This window comes from Saccopteryx leptura, chromosome 4, assembly GCF_036850995.1.
Source record: "Saccopteryx leptura isolate mSacLep1 chromosome 4, mSacLep1_pri_phased_curated, whole genome shotgun sequence".
Taxonomy (NCBI): Eukaryota; Metazoa; Chordata; class Mammalia; order Chiroptera; family Emballonuridae; genus Saccopteryx; species Saccopteryx leptura.
The window spans coordinates 28596046-28618797 of record NC_089506.1 but is presented as its reverse complement, the minus strand read 5'-3'; the positions used below and the strand labels follow the sequence as shown (position 1 = coordinate 28618797).

The window sequence follows — 22752 nt, the reverse complement described above, 5'->3', positions numbered from 1 at the left end:
CTTAATTTTGTCTTCTTTATTGACTATGAGTTTCTCTAAGAACCCTTTCTTGAATAGTCTGCAACCTGAGCCTCTTTCAACTATATTAGCTGCACCTTGCTCCCCTCAGGTGAGACAGGAAGGCTAGGAGGGGCTAGAGTGGGAGAAAAGCCATTTCTTCACCTGAGATAAGGCATTGGCAAAACTGGTAAAAATTTTTCACTGAAGAGGAATCCTTTGCTATGGAGATTTCCCGGGCCTGTTTCACTACAGTTCCTCTTCCCTTCCACTGCCGGACTTACTGAGAGGATTGTTCTTGGTTCTTCACCGTGAAAATTGGGTCAAGTTCCTGGAGGTAAAACTCCCTAAAGTGGGGAGGTAGCTCTAAGCTTAGAGCCCTTAGGAGTTCCTCACTTGTCACTTTGTCCATACTCAACCTGGAATAATTCATCAAAGTTACTATTTAAGTGTTATGACTCCAGTGGCTCCTGTCCTAGGTAAGCAAATCTCAGCAGTGTCTCTCCAGACTTCAAGGTGGTGGCTGGCCCCACAACCTCAGTTGTCTGATGGGCAAAGAAAAGTCTTCAGTGTTCAGTCTGACCAGATTTTTCTTGTTGTAAGGACAGGAGTGATGACTTCAAAGCTTTTTACACATTGAAGCTAAATCTGGACGTTTGGCAATGTCCTTATGTTCTGTAGTGCGAGGTTCAGAGGCTGGTCCTTCCATGTCACAGAATCAGGCAGCTCAGCTTTCAAAGACGGTTCACATCTCAGCACGTCCCATCAACCTGTTTAATCTGACAACTCCCCCTTCGGTAATTAAATATACTTTCTTCGTGGATCATTGTGATGTGATTTATGACATGTGTGTAATTGTCAGAATTACTGTGGGTAATTAAAATATAAAGTGAATGCTGCCAGAGGCTTCAGTCACTCTCGGTGCCCTCATTAAAAATCAGGAGCTGACCAAATTATAAATAGACTGGTTTGCACAAGTTCCTGGCAAATTCTAATTATGAATCTTATCCTTATTCTATCAGAACTCACTCCATTAGTCATGCAAATTCTGAAATGATTAAGTTATTTTACGTGCTGGAATTGAGGAATTAATAATAAAAAGGTGAGTAGCAGTAATTAGGTAATACTATGAGACTTTATTATGTCAGGTCAGTTTGGGTCATCTTACATCTCTTCCTGACCCTAGGTCTGAGACACACACACACACACACACACACACGCACACGCACACGCACACGCACACGCACACACACATACCCTTAAGGTTGTTTAATGGATGGCTTAATGGTTTTAGTGGATTTATAACTTTATAATGAGAGCTAAAACAAGGAGAAGAAGGGTCTGTAAACTCTGAATGAGGTGTTATCTTGGATTTGGCCAGAGAAAGACACTGGTCATTACCACCAAGGAATCCTTTCTAGCAAAGGCAAAGCACAAGGAGGAATCAGTTACCATGAGGATATTTCCTGCTATGACGAGTGGCAGGAGCAAGTGATAACTCACACCTTGAAGGAGACTTAGGTGATCATATCTCCTTTTCTGTCTGATTTTACAGCTAGAGGATTAAGTCTATAGGAATTACGGGGCTGCTCATGAACAGAGATCCAGGCTCCGAGCTCAGGTCCAGGTTTCTCCTTGAATAGAAGACCACAGATTAAGGGAGAAGCTGGTGAGAACCAGAGTTTTCTGAGCGTGAAAGTGGACGAAAGGGTGAGAGGACATCAAAGGCAGGTCTCTGACACTTTTTCAGAGTACTGACTTCTGAACTAGGAAGTCATGGTCTCATCGGAGCAAGAGAGATACTATACATAAAAACACAGACATCATGGTGCTTATTCAGAAAAGGCTAATTACTCTGATGACTCATCAGTACACCTTTGCAGAAGCAAAGGTAAATAACATTTAAAACATAAGGAAGGAAGGAAGGAAGAAGGGAGAAAGGGAAAAGGGGAGGGAAGGGACAAAGGAGAGGGGAAAGAAGAAAAGAGAACAGCATACTTTATAGACAGTTGGAAGATTTAAGAGTTACACATTTATGTTCAGTTAAGACTGTGGGTGGGGGTCTTAACTGCCAGTTTGGTTTGGTGGGGGATGGGGATTATGAGAATATTCCTTTGTGAGGGGCAATGGTAAAGAGAGAGAGAGAGAAGGAGAGATGTAGAGCTAGGTCTTTCTTACAGAAATACAGAAATTCAACTCTGCATAACTTATTGACTGCCTTTATCAACTCCTCAACTATCTGAAACTTATCTCATGGCCCTCTGTCCCTGGGTTAAGAACAGTGAACTTCCTGTGCTGCTAGAGAGTAAGCTCTCTAGAGAGAAACAGCAGAGTTGTGAACTTTGCTTAAAATGAAGCAGTCCTCCCCAGCTCTGCGTCTATCAAGTGCGACTAGGGAATGTCAACACTTGCATGGGTGTGTCCAGATGGCATCTTCAAGCGAATGAGACAAACAAACAGAAACTCATATAAAAGGAGAAGAGATAGGGGACCAGAGAGTCAGAGGTCTGGTACTAGGTTATGGGTACGGTCTTGGAAAAGGGCTGCTAAAACTCAGATGACATGTCTACACGTCACTCCTAGTAAGGTAACAACTTGAAGAGATGCTGAAGGGCTGGATTGACATAAGGGTACCTGGCGATGAGGAGATGAGTGAGAAACAGTGATGAACTCAAGAAAATGCAGACTTTATATGAAAGAAGGCCAGAGACTGGTTGCCCCATGGAGATTAAAATACCTACCTTTCACAGATGGAGGAGCCAGTAAGCTTTAAGGTATGTGTGTCTGTCTGTCTATTGTATGATTTGACATTTTGCAGCAATGGTGTGAGATAAGCAGAAAAACATTCTCATTTACAGGAGAATATTCTGGTTCTCACTCAAGGCGGTAAGCATCGGATGCCAGTCACCAAGTTTCTGTGCCTATTACGTGTTGCTCTGCAGTGTGCTGGTACTTTATAGAGTGCTCAGAATGGATGCTGTGATGAGTAGGATAGGTAGTTGGAGAAAATTCACACATACTCTCCCCCACTCCCACCCCCTTTAAAAGCTGGTTGGCTTTTTAGTGGGTTACTTTCCTGTCCTTTTCCAATGGTGGCAGAGCCTTAGGATTCTGCAGAGGGGCTTGTGGGACAATTAAGCAGCTGCCTGGTCCCATCAGAGGAGGGAGAAGAGCTAAAGAAACCCAAGGGCACACCTGGCTCCAGTGAGCACAGGCCTTGCAGACCTCTGTTCTTGTCTCTTCCATTCGGGCCCTCAAAAACTCCACGGGCTGCTTTTATTCCTTTTATGTTGAATCTAAACGATTCAGATTGTCGAACAATTCAAGTTGTACAGGCTCCTTTGTGCACCCTCACAGGACGCTCGCACATTCGTCATTACTCAAAGAATATGAAATCTTTTCAATGTTTTACTTCCTCTTGTTTTACTGTTTTTATGGGTTTTTTTTTTCAAATTTCTCAGCTTTTTCAGAAGACAGTATGACATACATTCACCTCCAAATGTGGAAGTGTCTTAGCAAGAGGCATTTGGAGAAAATGCATTTGAAAACGGAATTTGTGGGCTCGCGGGAGCCAAATGCAGCCACTGCAGCCCTCACTGGAAACCCAGACAGAGTGCATGCCAGTCAGGGATTCCACCCAGCTGGCGGAATTGGCCCAAACAACGTGACAAAAGGGATCCCTTTTCCCCAACAGCAGCTTCGCCACCTCTTCCTCTCTCCTTTTCGCTTGAGAACACACAGCTTTGCATTTGCCCTTCATACAAATAACTGGAGGGTGGGAATTATTCAGAAAGCTCATGTTCGACACCCCATCTGTTCATTCCTGACAGCAATATATAATGTAAAGCTATAAAAACTTGAAAAATAATGCAACATAAAAAGGGATTGACTCAGCTCCAAGAGGCCATAAATGGTAACAAATACCACAGGATGATTTATTTCATGCTGTAATCTTTACAGTAAGTCATCTTTCAGACATTTCCTTGTGACAGGTTTTAATAATATTAATGCCCAGAGCAATCCAAATCATCGCCAATAGATGTATTTATCAAGCTGCCAATCCGAGTAAATGAAATTCTATAAGCAATAATGTAACATGTTTAAAGGAAGCTAATAAAACAAATCAGCAGAGAAATATTACTTCCAAGTATTCTCTTCCTCTAATCCAACCTTGTATGCTATACAGCCAAATGCAAATCTCTCTGTACTTGATTTATTGCTCCAAAAATACCAATGACCTTTTCCCAAGCTTCTGTGTATTCACTCTCACACATTTATAAAGCCTGCAGTGCATCCTGCCAGCAGGGCTGAACACTGGAGTGCTTCGCATTTATTGTTATGTTTGTTTCACTTTCATGCAGGTACTTGATTGGTAGCTGCCGTGAATCACATCTAAGTTTCCGAGCATTATTAAAATGTTACAAATACCGAAGCCATATACTGACCTGCACAGTGCCTGCCCCAGGCAGGCCTTCAAGAATACTGGAGAAAATGATTTGAGAAAAGGCCCAGTGGTTTACCAGTGGCCAAGTAGATTTCACCTGAGGCAAAGCCAACGTGCATTTTCCGTCCATCAGGTTTGCTTTGCCTTGTACTAATTATTCGCTATTCATGCAGATTGTGGTATGCCAGCTGTTAAGGCATTTGGCCTTTCAAATGTAGCTCAAGATCTGCCTCCTGCGGGAAGCCTTCCTTATTAATTTCACTAATTTCCGGATCTCTAGCACAATAGCTGACCCATCCCTCAAAGCAACTTTGTAATTAATGAATCCTTGAAAGCACAATCCACATAAAAGGCAGTCACCGAATATTAGCTGGAAATACACAGTGCATTGATTTATGTGATCATTTAACTGATGCCTCATTTTTTCTCTTGCATAACATATACATGCTCTTTGAGGATATATTTGCTATTTAATGGACACCACAAGTGTTCACAACACCATTGTATACACTGTATAGAACAGGGGTAGTCAACTTTTTTATACCTACCGCCCACTTTTGTATCTCTGTTAGTAGTAAAATTTTCTAACCACCCACCAGTTCCACAGTAATGGTGATTTATAAGTAGGGAAGTAACTTTACTTTATAAAATTTATAAAGCAGAGTTACAGCAAGTTAAAGAATATAACAATAATTATTTACCAAGTACTTTATGTCAGATTTTCGCTAAGTTTGGCAAAATAAATCTTTATAAAACAACTTACTATAGTTAAATCTATCTTTTTATTTACACTTTGGTTGCTCTGCTACTGCCCACCATGAAAGCTGGAACACCCACTAGTGGGTGGTAGGGACCAGGTTGACTATCACTGGTATAGACAATGATATATATAGCCTCTAATTGATGTGATAGTATTTAAATGCACTTATGTATTATCATTGTAGTTCTTGTGTACCTTTGGAGGAGAACCTTTGGGGTATATACCAGGCCCACTTTTTGTACCTTTACTTCTTTGAGAACTGCCTCGGTGCCTACATAATGGCTAAGTTTGTTCCTGATGACTCCACTTCCCGGATATGCTTGGACAAGTCATGTAAAGTGATAGAGCTGATTCAATCAGACACTCTCCTCCTGAAATGGAAAACTGGGATACTGGAATCTTGTCACTTCATTTGTAGAACTGGAGCAGATAAGTCGCTTTAGGATAGGAGTAGCCAAATTCCACAGAACAGAGTGACAGAAAGCCTTTGCGCAGGAGATGACACCTAGGTGACAGTTCCCGTAACCCCACGGCAGAGTACAGTCGCCTCGTGCAGACGGATTTCCACTTCCTGGCTCCAGTCTCTTCAGGAAACGTGCATCCCCTTCTCCCTCATGTATTTTCTGTTCTGTGAATGCCTTGTCTTTATTTTAAAAGGATTTCTGCTACTTGCAAGTCATTATACATTAATTGTACATTAATTTAAATGTGAATATGTTGTTTATAAATCAGCTTTATAAAAGACCACATGAGAGACATACTTTTGTTTGAAAGGAATTCATTCCTTACTTTGAGATGCTGGACTGTTTTTGGATGTTGATCAAATGCAAAGATCTTTGTATTTTGCTAATCCAGAATATTTTGAGTTGAGTTTTGGGGTACCCTTGGAACACAGTAAGAATTTACTAGACACTGAGGAGAGGAAAAGCACAATCTAGGTAGATGCAAAAGCCAAAGACAGGAAATGAAGTCTAGTGCATACTTGGGTGGGGAAGTGAGAGAATGTAGCGTCATCATTTGAGTCCAGAGGACGTTTGTGAGAGGCAGGGCCACATGACCAATGACAGTGTAAGACTTTGAATCTCATTCCTATGGGCACTGAAACACCATTGAAGGGACGCAATATTGTCAAATTTGCACTTCCAATTCATCATCCTAAGTATAATATAGCAATAGATAAAAAGGGACGAGAGGAGATGTGGGAAGTCCAGGTCAAAAGCCATGTTAACAGTGGTCTAGGAAGAGAAGGTAGTGACCTGGATTGGGATCATATTAGAGATGGAAGGGGTAGAGAGACTCAAGATAGTTTTTAAAGATAAGACAGAGAAAAAATGAGAATTGAGAATTTATTTAATTTGGTATAGAAATGTCTTTCAGTTTCCCTATTTTATTCTTTTCTCCCTTACCCAGACTGCTAGCCTACGTGTTAGCCACAGAGCCATCTGGCTGGGTTCAATGTTTGTTTTATTGTTTGGTTTGCCTTTTGTTTTTGCCTGCCTTAGAAAGTGTTTCTGGGTGCAGTTAACAGAGGCAGATCAGGTCCTTGGGGAAAGTTTTAATTTTATAATTTTATTCCCTAACTTGGCATATTAAATAATTGTTCTAGAATCCAGTTAACTTTTCCTGCTTCGCCAGGTCTGCTCCCTTCAGCTTCAGTGCTCCAGTTGTTCACACCTGACCCTGCGCACTGTGCTTCTCAGAGTGAAGCCGAGCCAGCCAGGTCAGGTGTCAGAGCATGGGGCAGGACACCATTTGAAGACGCCTCATGTTCCCTGAAAGTTTTCCATGCGTGCCTGTGTACACACCCTCATGTCCCTGGGAACTGCTGTGTCATAGCATCTCTACTCTTCTGTTAGCACTTGGCTTGGGAAAACACACCTGGAAAAACACCATGACAAGGTTCTGAGGCTGGAACAGTAAAATGGTGTAGAGTAAAGAGGTATGGAGGCAGAGGAAGAGAGCCTGAGTTCATTCCATGGGGACCAGGAGGTGGAGGTGAGATATCTGGTTGTGAGGCCAGTAGTCGTGGCCACCATCACAGCTGCCTGGCTCTTGCAGATTCGCATTTGATTTGGACAGACGGTCATGAAATTGCAGAGCCAAAAACTGGTAGTCCATTTTCCTTTATTCTAGACTCGCACTCGGCAAGTGAGTAAAAACACACAGTGGGAAACACTTCCCTTTCCATTCAGGGCTCCCAAAGCCACTGACTCATCCGAGTATTCCTAGAATCAAAGGCTCCCGCCTCTTTGCCTCCATTTTGGCTGCCTCTCCCCCACGTGGCCTCTCTCCCTTTCTTGGAACAACGTGATCTCTCTCTCTCTAGAATGGCCTCCTAGACGCTCCTTTTAAAACTTTTTAGCGGGACAACCCCTTCCTCCAGCACACATTAGCATAACCAAGCCCCCTCCCAAGCAAGAAGGGCAATTAGCTGTATCATATGAGGGCAGTGGCCATCTTTATCACTAAGAGTGAGAAAAAACAACTTACTTGCCCAACACTGGTGAAAGAGTGCTCTACTCGGAACAGCTTCCTTTATTCCTCCTCCCTCCCACAGCAACACATAGAAAGGTTCCTAGGTGGGAAAGTAGACTTTGAAAGATCCACTAGAAGGCGGAGAATATGATCAGGATTTTTAGAGATAATCTGCTTATATGGATTGTAAAAACATGTTTTTCCTGTGTTCTTCCTGGTCCCAAATATTCCTTAAGGTTTAGAGTCATCTGTAAGGCCAGTAGTCATAGCCATCACAGCCAGGCACATGCAGGTTCACATTAGATTCAGTCAGACAGTAAAGAAACTATAGAGCCAAGAACTGGTGGGCCATTCCTTTATTCTAGCCTCGCAACCGGCCACGAGTAAAAACACACAGGACACCAAAACTCACTCACATATTCTCCGGTTCCACAACCAGGAGAATCCTTTCAGGATTTTCCTAGAATCAAAGGCCCCACCAGTTTTATTCACCTCTGGTTCTCCACCTGTGCATCTTCTCTCTCCTCATCTCTGCACAGACTGGCTCCTCTTTCCGCACTCTTCCTTCCTGCTCTCACTCTGCCAAAACATGGCCTCCTTCTTCCTTCTCCTTCCTCTTAAGACTCTTTGGTGCAAAAACCCCTCCTCCAGCACACACTAGCATAACAAAGCCTCTTCCCAAGCAGGAAGGTAATTAGCAGTTTCACCTGGCAGTGGCCATGCAAGTGGGCAGCAGCCATTTTTAACAATAAAAGTGAGCAACTCAGAAAATACAAATTTTACAAACTCATTTGCTCAACAGTCATCTGATACAGGCCTTTCACTTTGAAAAAGAGATGAATATACACCCACCCAGGATGCTTTCTACCTGTTCTACACTTTAACAACTTCACCCTTTCCCCCTAAAAATTAACTGTTTAAAAAAAAAAAACCAAACCAGAATCCATATAGAGAGGGCAAGCCTTATGCCACTAAATCCACTGTTTCCACCCCCACCCTCAACCTCAGAGCTTGTTCCTGGTGAGTTTAAGAGATGCAAATGAAAACCAATTAGTCTGGAGTGGGGTGGGCACAGATGCTGAGAGCTGTTCCTGGAAGGCTGAGCTCATAGGCCAAGCAGATATTTGACCTATCCTTACAAATCCTTCCTAGTTGTCTTTTTCTCTCTGAGCCACCTCTGAATCTTTTAAAACTGGTTTCCAAGGCTGATCCACAAAAAGGGTTTCTCAAAGGAATAACAGAATTCAAAGGAGAATAAAAGAAAACACATTACCCATGGTCCCAATGGCCGAATATTTAAGCTGTGGGCAGAAGCTGAAACCAGGGATCTTTAGAAAGGTCCAACAATATTCAGATTTAGCCCCCAACAGTGCAAAAGCCATGTACCAAGCTTGGCTGACTGTAAAATCTAACAGAATATTTCAGTTGAAGTGAATCTACCTAATTAATACGAAAACATTTCTTGTGCAATATTGTTTTAAGAACTAGGAATATTAATGTGCTCTGTACTTGTAATCAAATGTGAATCTAAAGGTATTAATCATAATAATAACATCAGTAAATAAATAAAAACTGTGAACATTTTTATTTTGGAAGACCATTTGCATTGTTCACAATTACTAAGTGTAAAGGCAATAGCTGTGGCCATCATCACAGCCGCCTGGCCCGTGCAGGTTCACATTTGATTTGGACAGATGGTAATGAAACAATGGAGCCAAGAACTGGTGGGCCATTACCTTTAATCCTAGGTTGCACCTGGCGGGCAAGAAATATACACAGTGGGAAAACACTTCCCTTTCCGTTCAGGGCTCCCAAAGCCACTGACTTATCCGAGTTTCCTAGAATCAAAGGTTTCTACTTCATCAGCCTTATTCACCTCTGTTCCCCATCTCTTTCTCTCTGCACAAACTCTGCACAAACTGGCTTCTCCGTCAGTACTCCACCATCTTGGCTGCTTCTCCTTTCTTCCATGTAGCCTTTCCCTGCTCTACTCTCTAATGCTAATCTCAGGAACAGAGAGCAAGTCCCCAGTCTGTCCCCATTTTATAGTGTAGAAATCAAAACCTTTAATCCAATATACAAACAAGGAAGTCTCTGATACAAAGTCACTTATCTGAGGCATAATGGGATTCCTCAGGAGAGTGCACCACCCCACATTATGCAACAGTCAAGGGTGTGGGGAAAAGCTTAGTCTTAAAACTGAGCCTTTGGAAACAGAGAAAGCCTTGATGGCAATTGAATTGCAAAGCTCAGTGTTCCATAGCAGGCCATTTTCTGTCTTAATGGTCCCTATTTATACCCAAACACAAGCATGGTGCTTATTAATCAAAGCCTCACACCTCTCATAACACCCTCTTCCCCCCAAATATGGGAATAAAATGTAAGTACTTTTTCTTTACAGCTTAATCATCTAGAAACATAGTACTGCATTCTTGAAGACAGGAAAAAGCGATCAAACATGTGCTGCTTGAAATATTCTGAGTTAGCACCTCACTCAGACCCATCACAGACCTCTCCGGGCGGCTTGGCTATGACCATGCAATGTTCCCGGGACGGGGCGGGGGGGGGGGGGCTGACAGTGTAGCATCCTGTGAAAAAGGGGATGGACACCCGGCAATTACACAGACATTCTCGACATATGACGTTTTGAGTTTACAACACCCACTCCCATAAAAACTTAAAAAAAACTGAAAAAAACAAAACAAACAAACAAAAACAACTAAGCCTTAGGCTATAACAACCCTGCCTGCTTACAGCCTGTCCCCCACACTCAATGCAAACTATCAGCGAGCAAACATATATATCATATTTACAAACTTATTTGACCAACACTAAGCCATACTGATGGATTAGGATGCTACTTCCAAAGTCTGTAAGTTTGCCATTCTCCCTTTCAGGTCTTTGTAAATCTCCTATAAATATATCTATCTGTAATGTATGTATATAAAGGCTGTATAAGTACAAATGTATAAAGTAAATCATATGCATATATCCATATACATATATGCACAGATGTATGTGATTTACTTTATTAATTTTTATATAGCAACACCAAAATCTCCCCCCAGAGTAATTTATTCACAATATATGTACTAGCAATTATAAAAAATAAGTATTAAAATTTTTTTCCATTATTTAAACTGAACATTTTAAGAGAAGTTTGAGACTAAAAATGGCAGCTTCTCTCATCCTTATAAATTGCTTTATGATTTCTTGTTAAGCTGGCTTTCCCCCACTGGTACCTTAAATGCAGATGAGAAATAAGAATGCCTACATTTTGTGATGAGGGAACCAGAAAGCAGAGGGGCCACAAACCGTCTGGGTTAAAATGGGAACTGAGATTAGAATCCCAGCCTCTGGAAGAGGAGTGGGGCCTTGCTTGCCGTGGAGGCCCCTGCCGCAGAGAAAGCCCAGCCCAGCTGTAAAGCCAGAAGCCACGGCCACTATCACAGCCGCCTGGCCCGTGCAGGTTCGCATTGGATTCGGACAGTTGGTAAAGAAACAACGGAGCCAAAAACTGATGGGCCATCTTCTTTAATTCTAGGTTGCACCCAGCGGGCAAGTAAAAAACACACACTGGGCTCCAAAACCCACTCACATTCAGTGCTCACAAAGCTACTGACTTATCCGAGTTTCCTAGAATCAAAGGTTTCTAGCTCACCAGACTTATTCACCTCTGTTTCCCATCTCCTTCCTTCTCCCTGCACAAACTCTGCACAAACTGGCTTCTCACTCAACACTCCACCATCTTGGCTGCTTCTCCTGGCCTACTCCACATGGCCTTTCTCTGCTCTCCTCTCTGCTCTCTCCTCTAATATTAATCTCAGGAACCAAGAGAGTGAGCTCTCATTCTGCCCCTATTTTATAGTGTAGAAATCCAAACCTTTAATCCAATATACAAAATAGGGAAGTCTCTAATACAAAGTCACTTATCTGGGGCATGATGGGATTGTACCACCCCACATCAAAAAGGGTGGCAAAGGCTTAATCCCAAAACCAAGCCCCAGGCTACAAGGATTCTGCCTGCCCACAGCCCACCCCCAACACACATTAATATCACCTGGGTGACAGCCTCCACGTGGGCAGCGCCATCTTTAACAAAGTGAGCATAATATATTTTATCTGCCCAACACCAGCACATGGATGCCACGTCTCCTGTGGGCGCAGGCTCAGGGTGACGCCTGAGCTATCCTGTCTGAAGGTGGAGTTGTGCTCCCAGTCTGACCCTGGCAATCAAGCTTATTTCTTGTTCTCCTGAGAATTACACTTAATAACCTATTCGTTTAGAGTGTAAAACAGAATAACGTTTAGATAAAAACAATAGCTAATTTCCACATTATTAAGGAATATGACTACTGCTTACAGAAAGACAGGCTTGTAAATAAAAAGGAATGGTGATGACGTGGCTTTTCCCTGGGCTTCGACGAGAGCAGAGCAGGTTTCCAGGGAGCCAGGTTATTTAGTTTATTTTTTAGCACTATCTGCAACAATATTTCAGAGTGAAATAAGTAAAATATCTGTTCCTTTTCATTTGGCAGCCGCAAAGATCTCAGGGAAGAAAATAAATAAATAAGAAATATGGGATCCCCATGGTATAATCCCAGGGTATGGAAACTCACTTCTCTTAAATGTCTCCCTCTGGCATAATTGACTTTTCATGTGCATTTTAATAATGATATTTCAGCAGGTTGTGGGGGAATTTTTTTTTCTTCTGTTGTTGTTGTTGTAAATTATGGTTTGGAAAAAAAGTGTTATAAATCTAATTGCATTTTCACTTATATTAACGAGTCAGCACAATCTTCCAACATGTTTACCAAGCAATTCCAATATTTACAGCTGACCTAATTGGTTGTGGGGTAGAAGCAACGAGCAATATTTTATTGTCCTGATAGCTGCGTATGCGGTGAAGACAGCTGCTGAGGTGTAAAGCTGCCCAGCACCCCTGGAGTTCTGCCTTCGTCAACGGGCTGTAGAACAGGACAGGGCAGAGGGAGGGACAAGAAAGTGGGTTCTGGAGGAGGAGAGGAGTTTGTGAAAGGTGCCTTTTTCTTAATCTTCTCTTTGCAAGAAAAATAACCCCCAATCATTTGGGGACTGTTACAGATTCAAAAGTTAACTTGGTCTTGGAAGTTTGAATGAAAAGTTATAGATAATTGCATGGAAGCCAATAATATATCGAGTAAACATCCCGGATGTTTAAATGTTGAGTTCAAGACAATTTTGGTCTTGTTCTTGACTTTTGACTTTCTCTGTCAAAGCCAGTGTGGTCTTTAGGAGCCAAGCATGGGTCTAACATAGGCTAGAACATTCTTATACTCTCGTGCCCTTAGAGAAAGGGCTAACAAAAAGAAATCATTTCTACCAGGAAAAGACCCTATTGCTTCATGGGGGACAGGAACCTCTCACATGACTAAAGATGAGTTCTGCTTCAGCCTTGCCACCCCTCACAAGTTAGGCTAAAATTGCATTTATCTCTAAGTCCTCTCTCTTTCCTACCACGTTGTTGGTTTAACACCACAAATGTAAAATGTTCATAAAATTTTAGCAGAAAGCTGCTTTGAGGTGAGTCCGCAGATCACAGGTTCACTGCTTTGTGGACAATCCTGTCTTCTGTATTGCGATAATGGTGAACATTTATTGAGAGCTTAATCTCTGCTAAGAACTTGGCCGGGAGTCTCACACTTAATCTTCTCACTGGCTCTGTGAGATTGGTACCACTTGCCTTAGGGAGGAGAAACCTGAACCACGGAGCAGAGGGACTTGCTCATCATCACGCAGCATGGAAGCCAACGAGCTGGGATCTGATTGGCCCTTGACAGCCCGCTCTGGAACCCCCACTGCAGTAGAGGACCAGGTGGACTCCGCCCTGATCACTTTCGCGGCAACCTAAAAGCAAACCTGCCGACGCATGCAGCGGGCTTTGGGGTGTGGTGGCACTATATGCACACAGGAGACCTTTCCTGGGGGGTCTCCTAAAACCACACTTCCCCTTCTGGTTGATGCCTGAAATTTCCCGATTAAGCTCTATTCCTTAACTGAAGTCCTTGATCCTTAATAAAAAAAACAAATCTACCCTTGGGAGGGTTAATATTTTAAATTTCTGGTGGTTCAAATGGATGTTGATGGGGCAGTAAATGGCTAGGGATTATGACTCTCTGAGAAGGGCTATGGTGGGGTGTCAAACAAAGGGCAAAGAATAAGAACAAAAAGTCGGTGGCAATTTCCTACTTTACATATTTTTCCTTAGAAACTATATGTCATGTCCTTAGTCCTTGAAGCGAACTTTACTTAACAACAGTGACTACATTTCCCATAATCTTCACCTTGTCTTGTCCAGTTGGTCTTTTATACATGACCTTACACAGACAAGGTTGCCCCTGCCTTTTAGAAGATCACGCATAAGCATAAAAACATGCAAAAACTCATTCTTTAATGCAAATAAACATACACACTCTGTAAATGATCAGTTGTCACACTGTAATTTTTATTCCCGTGTTATAAGGGTTGCTTCCTCATCTGACCACCCAGCAAATCAATGGAAATTTCCATAACCACAAGTCCTAGGAGAATCTGACTTCATTTTTCTTAAGACCTGTCCACAGAATCACAAAGAGGTTTCGAAAGGCCTTTGTCTCTCCTTTATTACAGCCTCCTGGACTAGTCAAACAGACAGGGCGAGGACAGCCAGAGTAATGGACGGATATGTTGAATTTTCTGTGGTGTTACTGTGACACTCTTCTGAAGCCTGAAGCTTTTTTGTCTTCTACTTTCAAGTAATAATAATAAAATACTGTTTTTTAATTCAAGAACTTATTTATTCAATACATATTTGATAAGTTATTTCTACATGTGTTATCTTGCTAACGCTGTGGCACAGTGCTTCTCAGAAATCCAATCGTTGCCTAGGTAAGTACAAGACAAAACTAGGAAAGAGTTACTTAGAGTCTAAAGGAAAGTACCTACTCATTCTTTTGAAACTCTTACTCTCTTATCATTTTTACCACCCCAGTTCTTTTATCTGGGTTTGGAACTCAGGATCATTGTGCTTAAAAATATCATTTTTGTATGTGTTTGAGCAAGTCTATCTCTATCCCCATCCCCATATCTATTTCTATAACTATATATGGGTACATATTGCATTATTGTTTTCTTTGGACTTTGTATTGACATTTAGCAAAATGCTTACCAAACTTCATACCAGTGGTATGCTTTTGATTTCCTTGTTATGGAATAGATTTTACTCAAATAGAAAAGTGTCTGCTTGCTGAGAGGAAAAGTCAATTTAAAAGTTTAAGATGACTGAAAAGGAAAAAAGTACTGGCTCAGGTCTCATATGATCAGTTTCTGTAGGAAGCTCAGACAGGATGTGCGTGAAGAGAGAAGAACTGTCTACGGTAATTTATATCCAACATTCTGCCCTTGGATAGACCCTGGGAGGTGATCCTCACTAGGAGTTCAGACATCACAGAAGCTAAAAGACGGCATTTTTCTCTCTGGACCCTGGTGGGGAGGAGTTCAATAAGGTGTGTAGAACTAAGAGTAAAAAAGGAAGAAGGATCCTGTTTTATTCCTTAAGAGAGGTGTGTGTGTGTGTGTGTGTGTGTGTGTGTGTGTGTTGGAGGGGGGCATTATATTTAAAGTGAGAGGCCATAGAGACAGATGTCTCAGGAGTCACGTGCCTGTGCATAAATTACATAGGGCCAGAAGTGGGTGTGTCAGAAGAGAAACAAACCATTTCTCCCAGCTGGATGAATTTCTCCATGGCTTTAGGGTCAGCATACCGCTTATGCTAACATACTTCTGGCCTCAAAGAGGATATCCTGGCAGTCCCTCTGAATGGGCTGTAGTTGGCTCAGAGACGGAAGACTGCCATGGTGTCAGTTGGGCTGGAAAGGTGCTGGGAAATGGCCAGAGAAGAAGCTGGAATTGTGCTGAAGAAGAGTGATCTGGAGAAGAAATGGCAAGCTCTGGGTGGACTTGGACATGGCCAAATGAATGAATCAGTGGGTGGCACTACATTGTAGATTCTCACTGGAAACCTTACTGATGTGCTCCACTGAGCTGACAGTCTATAGGTGGGTGGGTAGTAGATAATGAAATTTGGAAGGTCTTAAACTTCAAACCCTCTTCCTCTGAATGTGAAAGTAACTGGTTGCAAAGCATAGAAATCGAAGAGCGAGGTAGATGTTGGTGGGGGGTGGGGGGTGTAGGGAAACAGAACGACTGTAACATGAACCATTTTTTATTTGCTCAAATTTATTGTGTTAAGCACTACATAAAAAGTTAATGGTTTATCTTCTTCAATCCTCACAACACTTCAATTGTTTAGATTCTAATATTTCCGTTTTGCAGATGAGAAGCTTAAAGGCTAAAGAAAACGGTAATAATCTAGGACTCATGCCTCCTATAGTGACAATGCCCATAGCTTATGTTTGGGGCAACCTGACCTTTAAAGAGCTGAGGCTGGGTTGGATGTTAGAAAAGAGAGAGAGAGAAAAAATAACATTTATGTTCTCTCTGGTATCTTTGAAAGAGCGTGGAGAGTATAAAGCAGCTGATATTATAAAAATGACCTTAGCTATAAGTTTTACAAAGACATAATGGGAAGGGACATTATATGGGATAGTACGTTCGGATTTCAATCTATTCTATTGGAGTTGAATGAAGCAGACCCAGAGGGGGAAATGCTAGGGAAGGGCTGAGCTGCCCAAAGTAGACCAACCTTCCTATTAGAAATGGTTGCTTCTCCTGACCCAGATCTATCATGCACTGCTTAGAAATGTCTGTCTCTCCTTGTTTCACCAAGTAGATATCTATCAATGTCTACTTGGTCTATAAACACCGACTTGTAAAAATACTGAATGACTTGATGCGATTATTATTATGGGACAGTCACAACATAACACAAAACAGTTGTATCTACATCTTTTTCTTTTAATATATAATTAAAATCCATTTTACTAAAGAAATGGATATTGAGAGAGAAGAGGAGTAGAATAATAAATACTTGTGGAACAGGTAAGTGGGCAGAATCCCCCTCACCTCACCCAAAGGAGGGTGAGCAGAATGAAGTTGAAAGTGGAGAAAAGGGGGCTCTGGGAACGGTTGAGATGCATTTTTGCTTGTCATAAAATTGTGTGTAGGTCTAACATTATTACCCTGAAAAGGAAGAGGAAATACTCATCTTTTCTCATATTACATGACCCCTTGATTTAAGGACACAGAACTCAGGTGAATAGAACTAGTGTTTATTTATTCAACAACTATACATTCAACTACCATCTATTAAATAGATATTTGTGTGCTAGTATAAGATCATAACTGCTATTTATAATATTGCTTATTCTATGGGAAAGCAGAGACACAAGGGATGCAATGAAATATTGGACTGTAACTTTTGTATAAGTTAGAGCTGTCTGTATTGTTTCAAGTACTAAGAATAGAAAATTGCCGTTTCTGAACTGACCAGACAACCAGCTGGTGGCCTGAAGATTACATTTTTAAAAGCATTAAGCCCATTGCCAGCAAAACTATAAATAATACTATGCTAATTTTGGTATGTGAGTGTAATACTATTAACACATAAAAAAAATAGATCACAAATAGCACATATCGCGCATTTGGCGTTTTTTCCCCAATAATGCCTATTTGTCTTTATTAAGCCATCAAGTTTATTTTATCACTCATTGTTGTTACCCAGGGCTTATCTATGCTAATTTGTTGGCTGGAGTTACCTTTGCCCTTTAAAAAAATAAAAATAAAAACAAAACAAAACCCACCTATTCTATAGCACAAAGTGGGAGCAGGATCTGTCATTGATCCCATTGACACTGTACTTAAATCAAGTGAGCAAACCAACCCCACTGAAGAAGTATCTCAGAAATTCACAAATGCTACTGATCTGCCTAAGGGTATACCACTGTCTAATCAGCAGTCTGGCCCTGATTAGTGTTGTTTCATGTGAACATATCTTGCTTTTAAATTAAGAGGTACCAGCAAATTAAACATCATTTTAAGAGATGAACCAGATGGGTAACTATCACTATCTCTCACCATATATAAAGCATATTCAGGGATCAGCCAGACAGATATAAGACTGATGGGCCCAATATGCAGATGTGCTAGACTGAGTGGATCAATTCTTCTCTCAGATATCTGCTTTTAGATCATTTCCCTTATTTACCATGGACAATGGGGGAATTAAAGACAATGAAAAAAATACGAATAAGGTAAATTATTTTGTCTTTATAGCTGTGTTAAAGAATAGTGGGAAAAGTCAGTGAAACTGAATAGCTAAAATTACATTTAAGGATTTTCTGTGGCTTTGATTACCCATGAATTGCCAATCCTCTATTGTCACAGAGAAAATACAGCAGAGAATAAATGAAAGTATAAATAAATAGGGTTGGAGCTGTTATCACTCATCTTGTCTTTTATATTATGCAAATGATTTTCCAGTTTGAACAACTTTTGAAACAACTTTGCATTAACATAGATATCATGTGCACACAGTTATACACACATGCACAATATCAATAGCAAAGAATGTATTCTTAAGAAATCTGAGATGTTAAGTTTCATAGTACTCTACTGCAAATTCTTACTTCTCGTTCAGCGTAGCGTACACAGAGGGCTCCATGTTTGTGCCATGTCTTGCCCATGTCATATCCTTCAAAGGATCCTCTTCTACCTTGCCTTTCCAAATCCCATCTCCCACAGGAAATAATCCACCCAACCCTCCTTGACCTCTTTGTCCTTTAACTTTCTGTTAGAATGATCAGTGCAGCACTTGAAGGAACACTGCCTTATTTGGCCTCTTACTGATGTTTTATGTGTTTATCTTATTTACCCAACTAGATTGCTTAGGAATTGGTGAAACATGATTTCTGTATCTACAACCTCAACAAGCACATTGCCTAGTTAGCACACAGAAGTATTCAATAAATAGTATTTACCAACCATTTTTAAAGAAAAAAAAAGTCAGCAAATCCTAAAGCTAATCTGTAGTTGTTTTGTCATTAGGAGTGAAGCAAAATATAAATTCACAAAACTCCATAGCTCTTTTCCTCTAAAACAGTTCTTCATCTTTTCTCACAGATTGTCTTAGTTTCATAAAATCTTGATGGGCCCAATGTGCAGATGGCAAGGAAGGCAGACTAAAATTCTAGGACTTTTATATCCTTGAGCACACATGAAGTAGTGGCACCTTTGGTGGCTCAGACACTTAACCCCTACCTCACCTGCAGAAGAGGTACAGTGAAACCTCCGTTAAAGTGACCCATCAATCCACAATCCTTAAACAAAAGCACGAGTTTTCATTTATTAATGAAAGGGATGAATCAGAGCAAAACATGATTATGGATTTATTTCAAAATCCACATATTTGGAAGGCTCTGCACTTATTATATAGTCTAATTTTGTATACACCTTCCTAGATATAATAATTGATCATTACAATAACAAGGAATATGTGATAAGTATTTATACTCAGCCAGGAATCAAGAAAAGGGCATTAAATACCTAACCTCATTACAAAAAAACTTATAAAGAGTTTGTTACTATTATAGTTTTTAAAAATAACCAAACTAAGACACTTAGAAGTTAAACAACTTGCCCAAGATCACACAGCTTAGAGCCAGCTTCGAACTTCTTATGTTATGTCAGGGCACAACGACTATGCCTTCTGTTAATACAGTATTTAATGGTACACAGTCAATTCCTCAACCATTAAAGATTTTCTTGGTATAGGATAGCTACTAAACTGCAATGTTGCCAACATATTACAGAGTTATTCATAATAAAGTTTAGTGTAATAGAACTTTTAGATACCATCTATTTAAAATCACTAGACAGACCACCCTCCCCTCCAACCCTACATTCTAGCGAGTCAAGGTTTAATGTATTAAAGAGCTGTAAGGAAAAGGGGGGGGGGTTTACTGACTCTATTTTGCAGAGTCTGAAACAAACACAATCTCATCATCAATTTTTCAGTAATGGGGAGTATATTCATAATAAAAAAAAACGTTAGAAAATAGTTGAAATTTCACCCCAACCCACATTTCTAGAGTGCCTGAAAGGTGATCTGAAAGAAACTGGGTACACTACCTTTGGTCATCATAGGTATAAATTATTTCAGGATGGTTGGCAGAGGTATATTTGCTTAGTTTAGTGATAATAGGAGAATGACGTTAGTGAGAAACAATTCTACTGGTCAGTATAGCAGCTGACAGGGGCCAGAGTTCTCTGAGGCTCTTACCTGGTGGCAGAGCTCAAGTTGCTAGTCGTGCTTCGAACAGAATCCCTCAATAATGTCCTTTGGAATTTCTTCAAGCTGTTGATCTTTACCATTATTTTTGCCTCTGCAATAACATAGCAAATCTTAGTGAGTTGGCATAATATCTATTCATAAGGGATGTTGGAGCTTTACTATTGGCTGAGTTATTTCTAGGCCCTTAACTAAGGAGAAGCTGGAGAATGTTAGCTACAGACTAGTTTAAGGAGGATAAATTAGAGAAGACTCTGTGATTTCCTTCTATAGAAGTAAAAGTGGGTGGAAAATAATTGTGAGAATTTCAATACCATATAGAATGCTTAAAATAAGTGCCTACTGAGTTGATGCTGTATTTTTCTAATCTGTCACCTCTCATCTCACCCAAGAGCACTGTGTCTAGGTGGGGCCTAGAGCCACTGAAGGACTCAAAGAAAAAAACTCTACAAAGTCCCCTCCTCCCTTCTGCAAATAGGGCTTGGGTTGTCATTCATTCTACTCAGATATTGCCTCCTTTTATTTTATTTTTCCTTCATGGCTTCCTTTATTATTAATTCTCAAAACGTTTATAAATTTCTAATGATGGAACACAAAAGTAATTTTTTTTTTATCTGCATAAGAGGATAATACTGGGACTTCAGAGGGTGATTGTGAGGATAAACGCAAGAACGTTTGACATTGACTATTTAAATGAGCGACAGCACGCTGCCCTGAGATGGGAAAAGCAGACCCAGCAGCCATCTCTTCTTCCTGCATCCACAGGCAGGTGCGCCGTCATGCCGTTCTTAGGCCAGATCCCTCAGTCCGCCTAGGAATCCTTTCAACACACATGGGAAGCTTTTATTGGTCAATTGGCACTTGGTATTATGTAAAAAGTAATATTCTAAAGGATAATTTGGAAGTTAAATGCTCCTCTTCCACTCTTTAAGGTCCCTGCATTATCTGCCTTCTGAATGGATTTATTATCTGCTTTCTGAAGTGAATCAGAAATGGAAAGGTTGTCTGAGAAGTTATCAAGGTGGGGACAAAGTAAAAGAGTATCCATCATTGCTACTCCCCCAACCCCACCCAAGCAGAGAAGAGAGACATGGCCTTTTCCTCTTGTGTCAATTTAAGAATCATCTCCTGCAGTGAGACTACTCAGTATTGCACGTTAAACCCACATATCACCAGGCTTAAGAAAATGGCAGACAGAAAAAGCCGCAAGAAAATCTTGGCATCCCTCTTCTTTTGTTGTAATTCTTTCTGAACCATTCTAATCCATGGAAAATATCAACTGAGTCAAAACACAAAGAAGAGGGACATCCTTTGGATATGTGATTTGTCGGCTTATATCATCAGTAATTGCATCACACAGGTGTGCTAAGAGCCAGGTTTGGCATAAGATTGTTCCCTACCTGTAATCTTCAGAAGCCACCACTTACACATGGAAGCTTGACAGGGGCTTTTCAGGGTGACTGATGTTTCCTTATTTCATGGTTACCTTTTGCCCTGGGGGAATGGCCTGGGAAGGGAACATCTGAAGAAAAGTCTGAGTGAGAACTGAGTGTGTTACCAACTGTCAGTCTTTAAAGGCTAGCGGCTTAGTACATGTGATAGGAGCTGAGCTGTGGAATGCAAAAGGCAACATGCTCAAACTGGCTTAGGAACAACGGGACTTGCGGGAAGTCTCTGCTTTCTCAAAGCATAACTCTGCAGCCAACATTTGCCAGGTATTAAAAAAAGCCTGTATGAGGATTGGCAAAGTCTCTGGCTGTGTGCTGGCAGTCTGAAGGTAGAAGATGAATTGGCACACATGATCTCTTTTGATCTTTTCCAACTCTGAATTCTATAATCCTAATAAACTTCAAAAATAGTCTAACAGGGTTCTCTCTACCAAGGTGCACGTAAGGCAGTTAAGAACAAGCGACGATCTATTGTTGCCCTTGTCCCTGGTTTAAGAAAAAGAATAAAATAAAAATGGGAAAACAAAGTCACTTCTCTTAAGGCAACAGATAAGTAACTGAAGTTTCTCCGATTTCCTTCTAAGACAGTTTGATCATTTTATTTATTCATATTTTTTATCTACCTAGCTACAGAGGACAGTGTGAAAGTAATTATTTTTTATATTTTAGACAAAAAAAATGGAATTGATATTGGCTACCAATCTAACTAGACTGATAATGTCTTGCCACAGCTTACTATGACTTCTCTATGGATATTCTAAAAAAGGTTTTTGAATAAAGCACTGGACATCAAAAAAGACATGGCATCTCAGACCTGTGAATGACTGACAAAAAGTGAACATCTTCCACGTGGCCAATGTTATAATTATCCTTTTCTCTTCTTTAAGAGTTGATTTCCTTGAAAGCTACATGCAAACATTTTCCTTTCCTGGCACAGATGCTAAGACTTCAGGTTAAGACGTGCCTCATATATGATTTCCATATGGATAGCAATAACTCTACTCTTGTCTCTCTTAAGAAATCTTATCATATGTTCAAATGAGGGAAACTAATTCCTGTATTATGTGGGTAATTCTGAATCTTCTCCAATTTCCTAAAAAGCTGATTTGTTGCAATTATTTACAAAAGTTTATATTTAGCAATCACTGTGACACACTTAAAAAGTGGTATCGTGTACCCTGGATAAGAACCACTGCTCTTTGGAGCTGAAGGATCAGCACGACAACAGATCAAGCCAATACCTTAGTGTTGCAAATGTAAGGATAAAATTCTTCCACTTATTTCTTTTTTTTTTCTTTTTGTATTTTTCTGAAGTGAGAAGTGGAGGGAGGGGGAGGCAGACAGACTTTCGCAGCATGTGCCG

The 22752-nt window shown here is 40.7% G+C and overlaps 1 protein-coding gene across 1 annotated transcript in view; it reads right to left on the bottom strand.

Moving 5' to 3' along the window:
* The window catches only part of KCNU1 (potassium calcium-activated channel subfamily U member 1), a 136367-nt gene that overhangs the window by 66168 nt on the left and 47447 nt on the right, over nt 1-22752 (bottom strand). The window contains exons 19-20 of the mRNA XM_066383593.1: nt 19933-20035; nt 282-416 (exon numbers count right to left, since the gene is read on the bottom strand). Of these exons, the coding sequence (XP_066239690.1) occupies nt 282-416; nt 19933-20035 (238 nt within the window). The remainder of the gene's footprint in view (nt 1-281; nt 417-19932; nt 20036-22752) is intronic.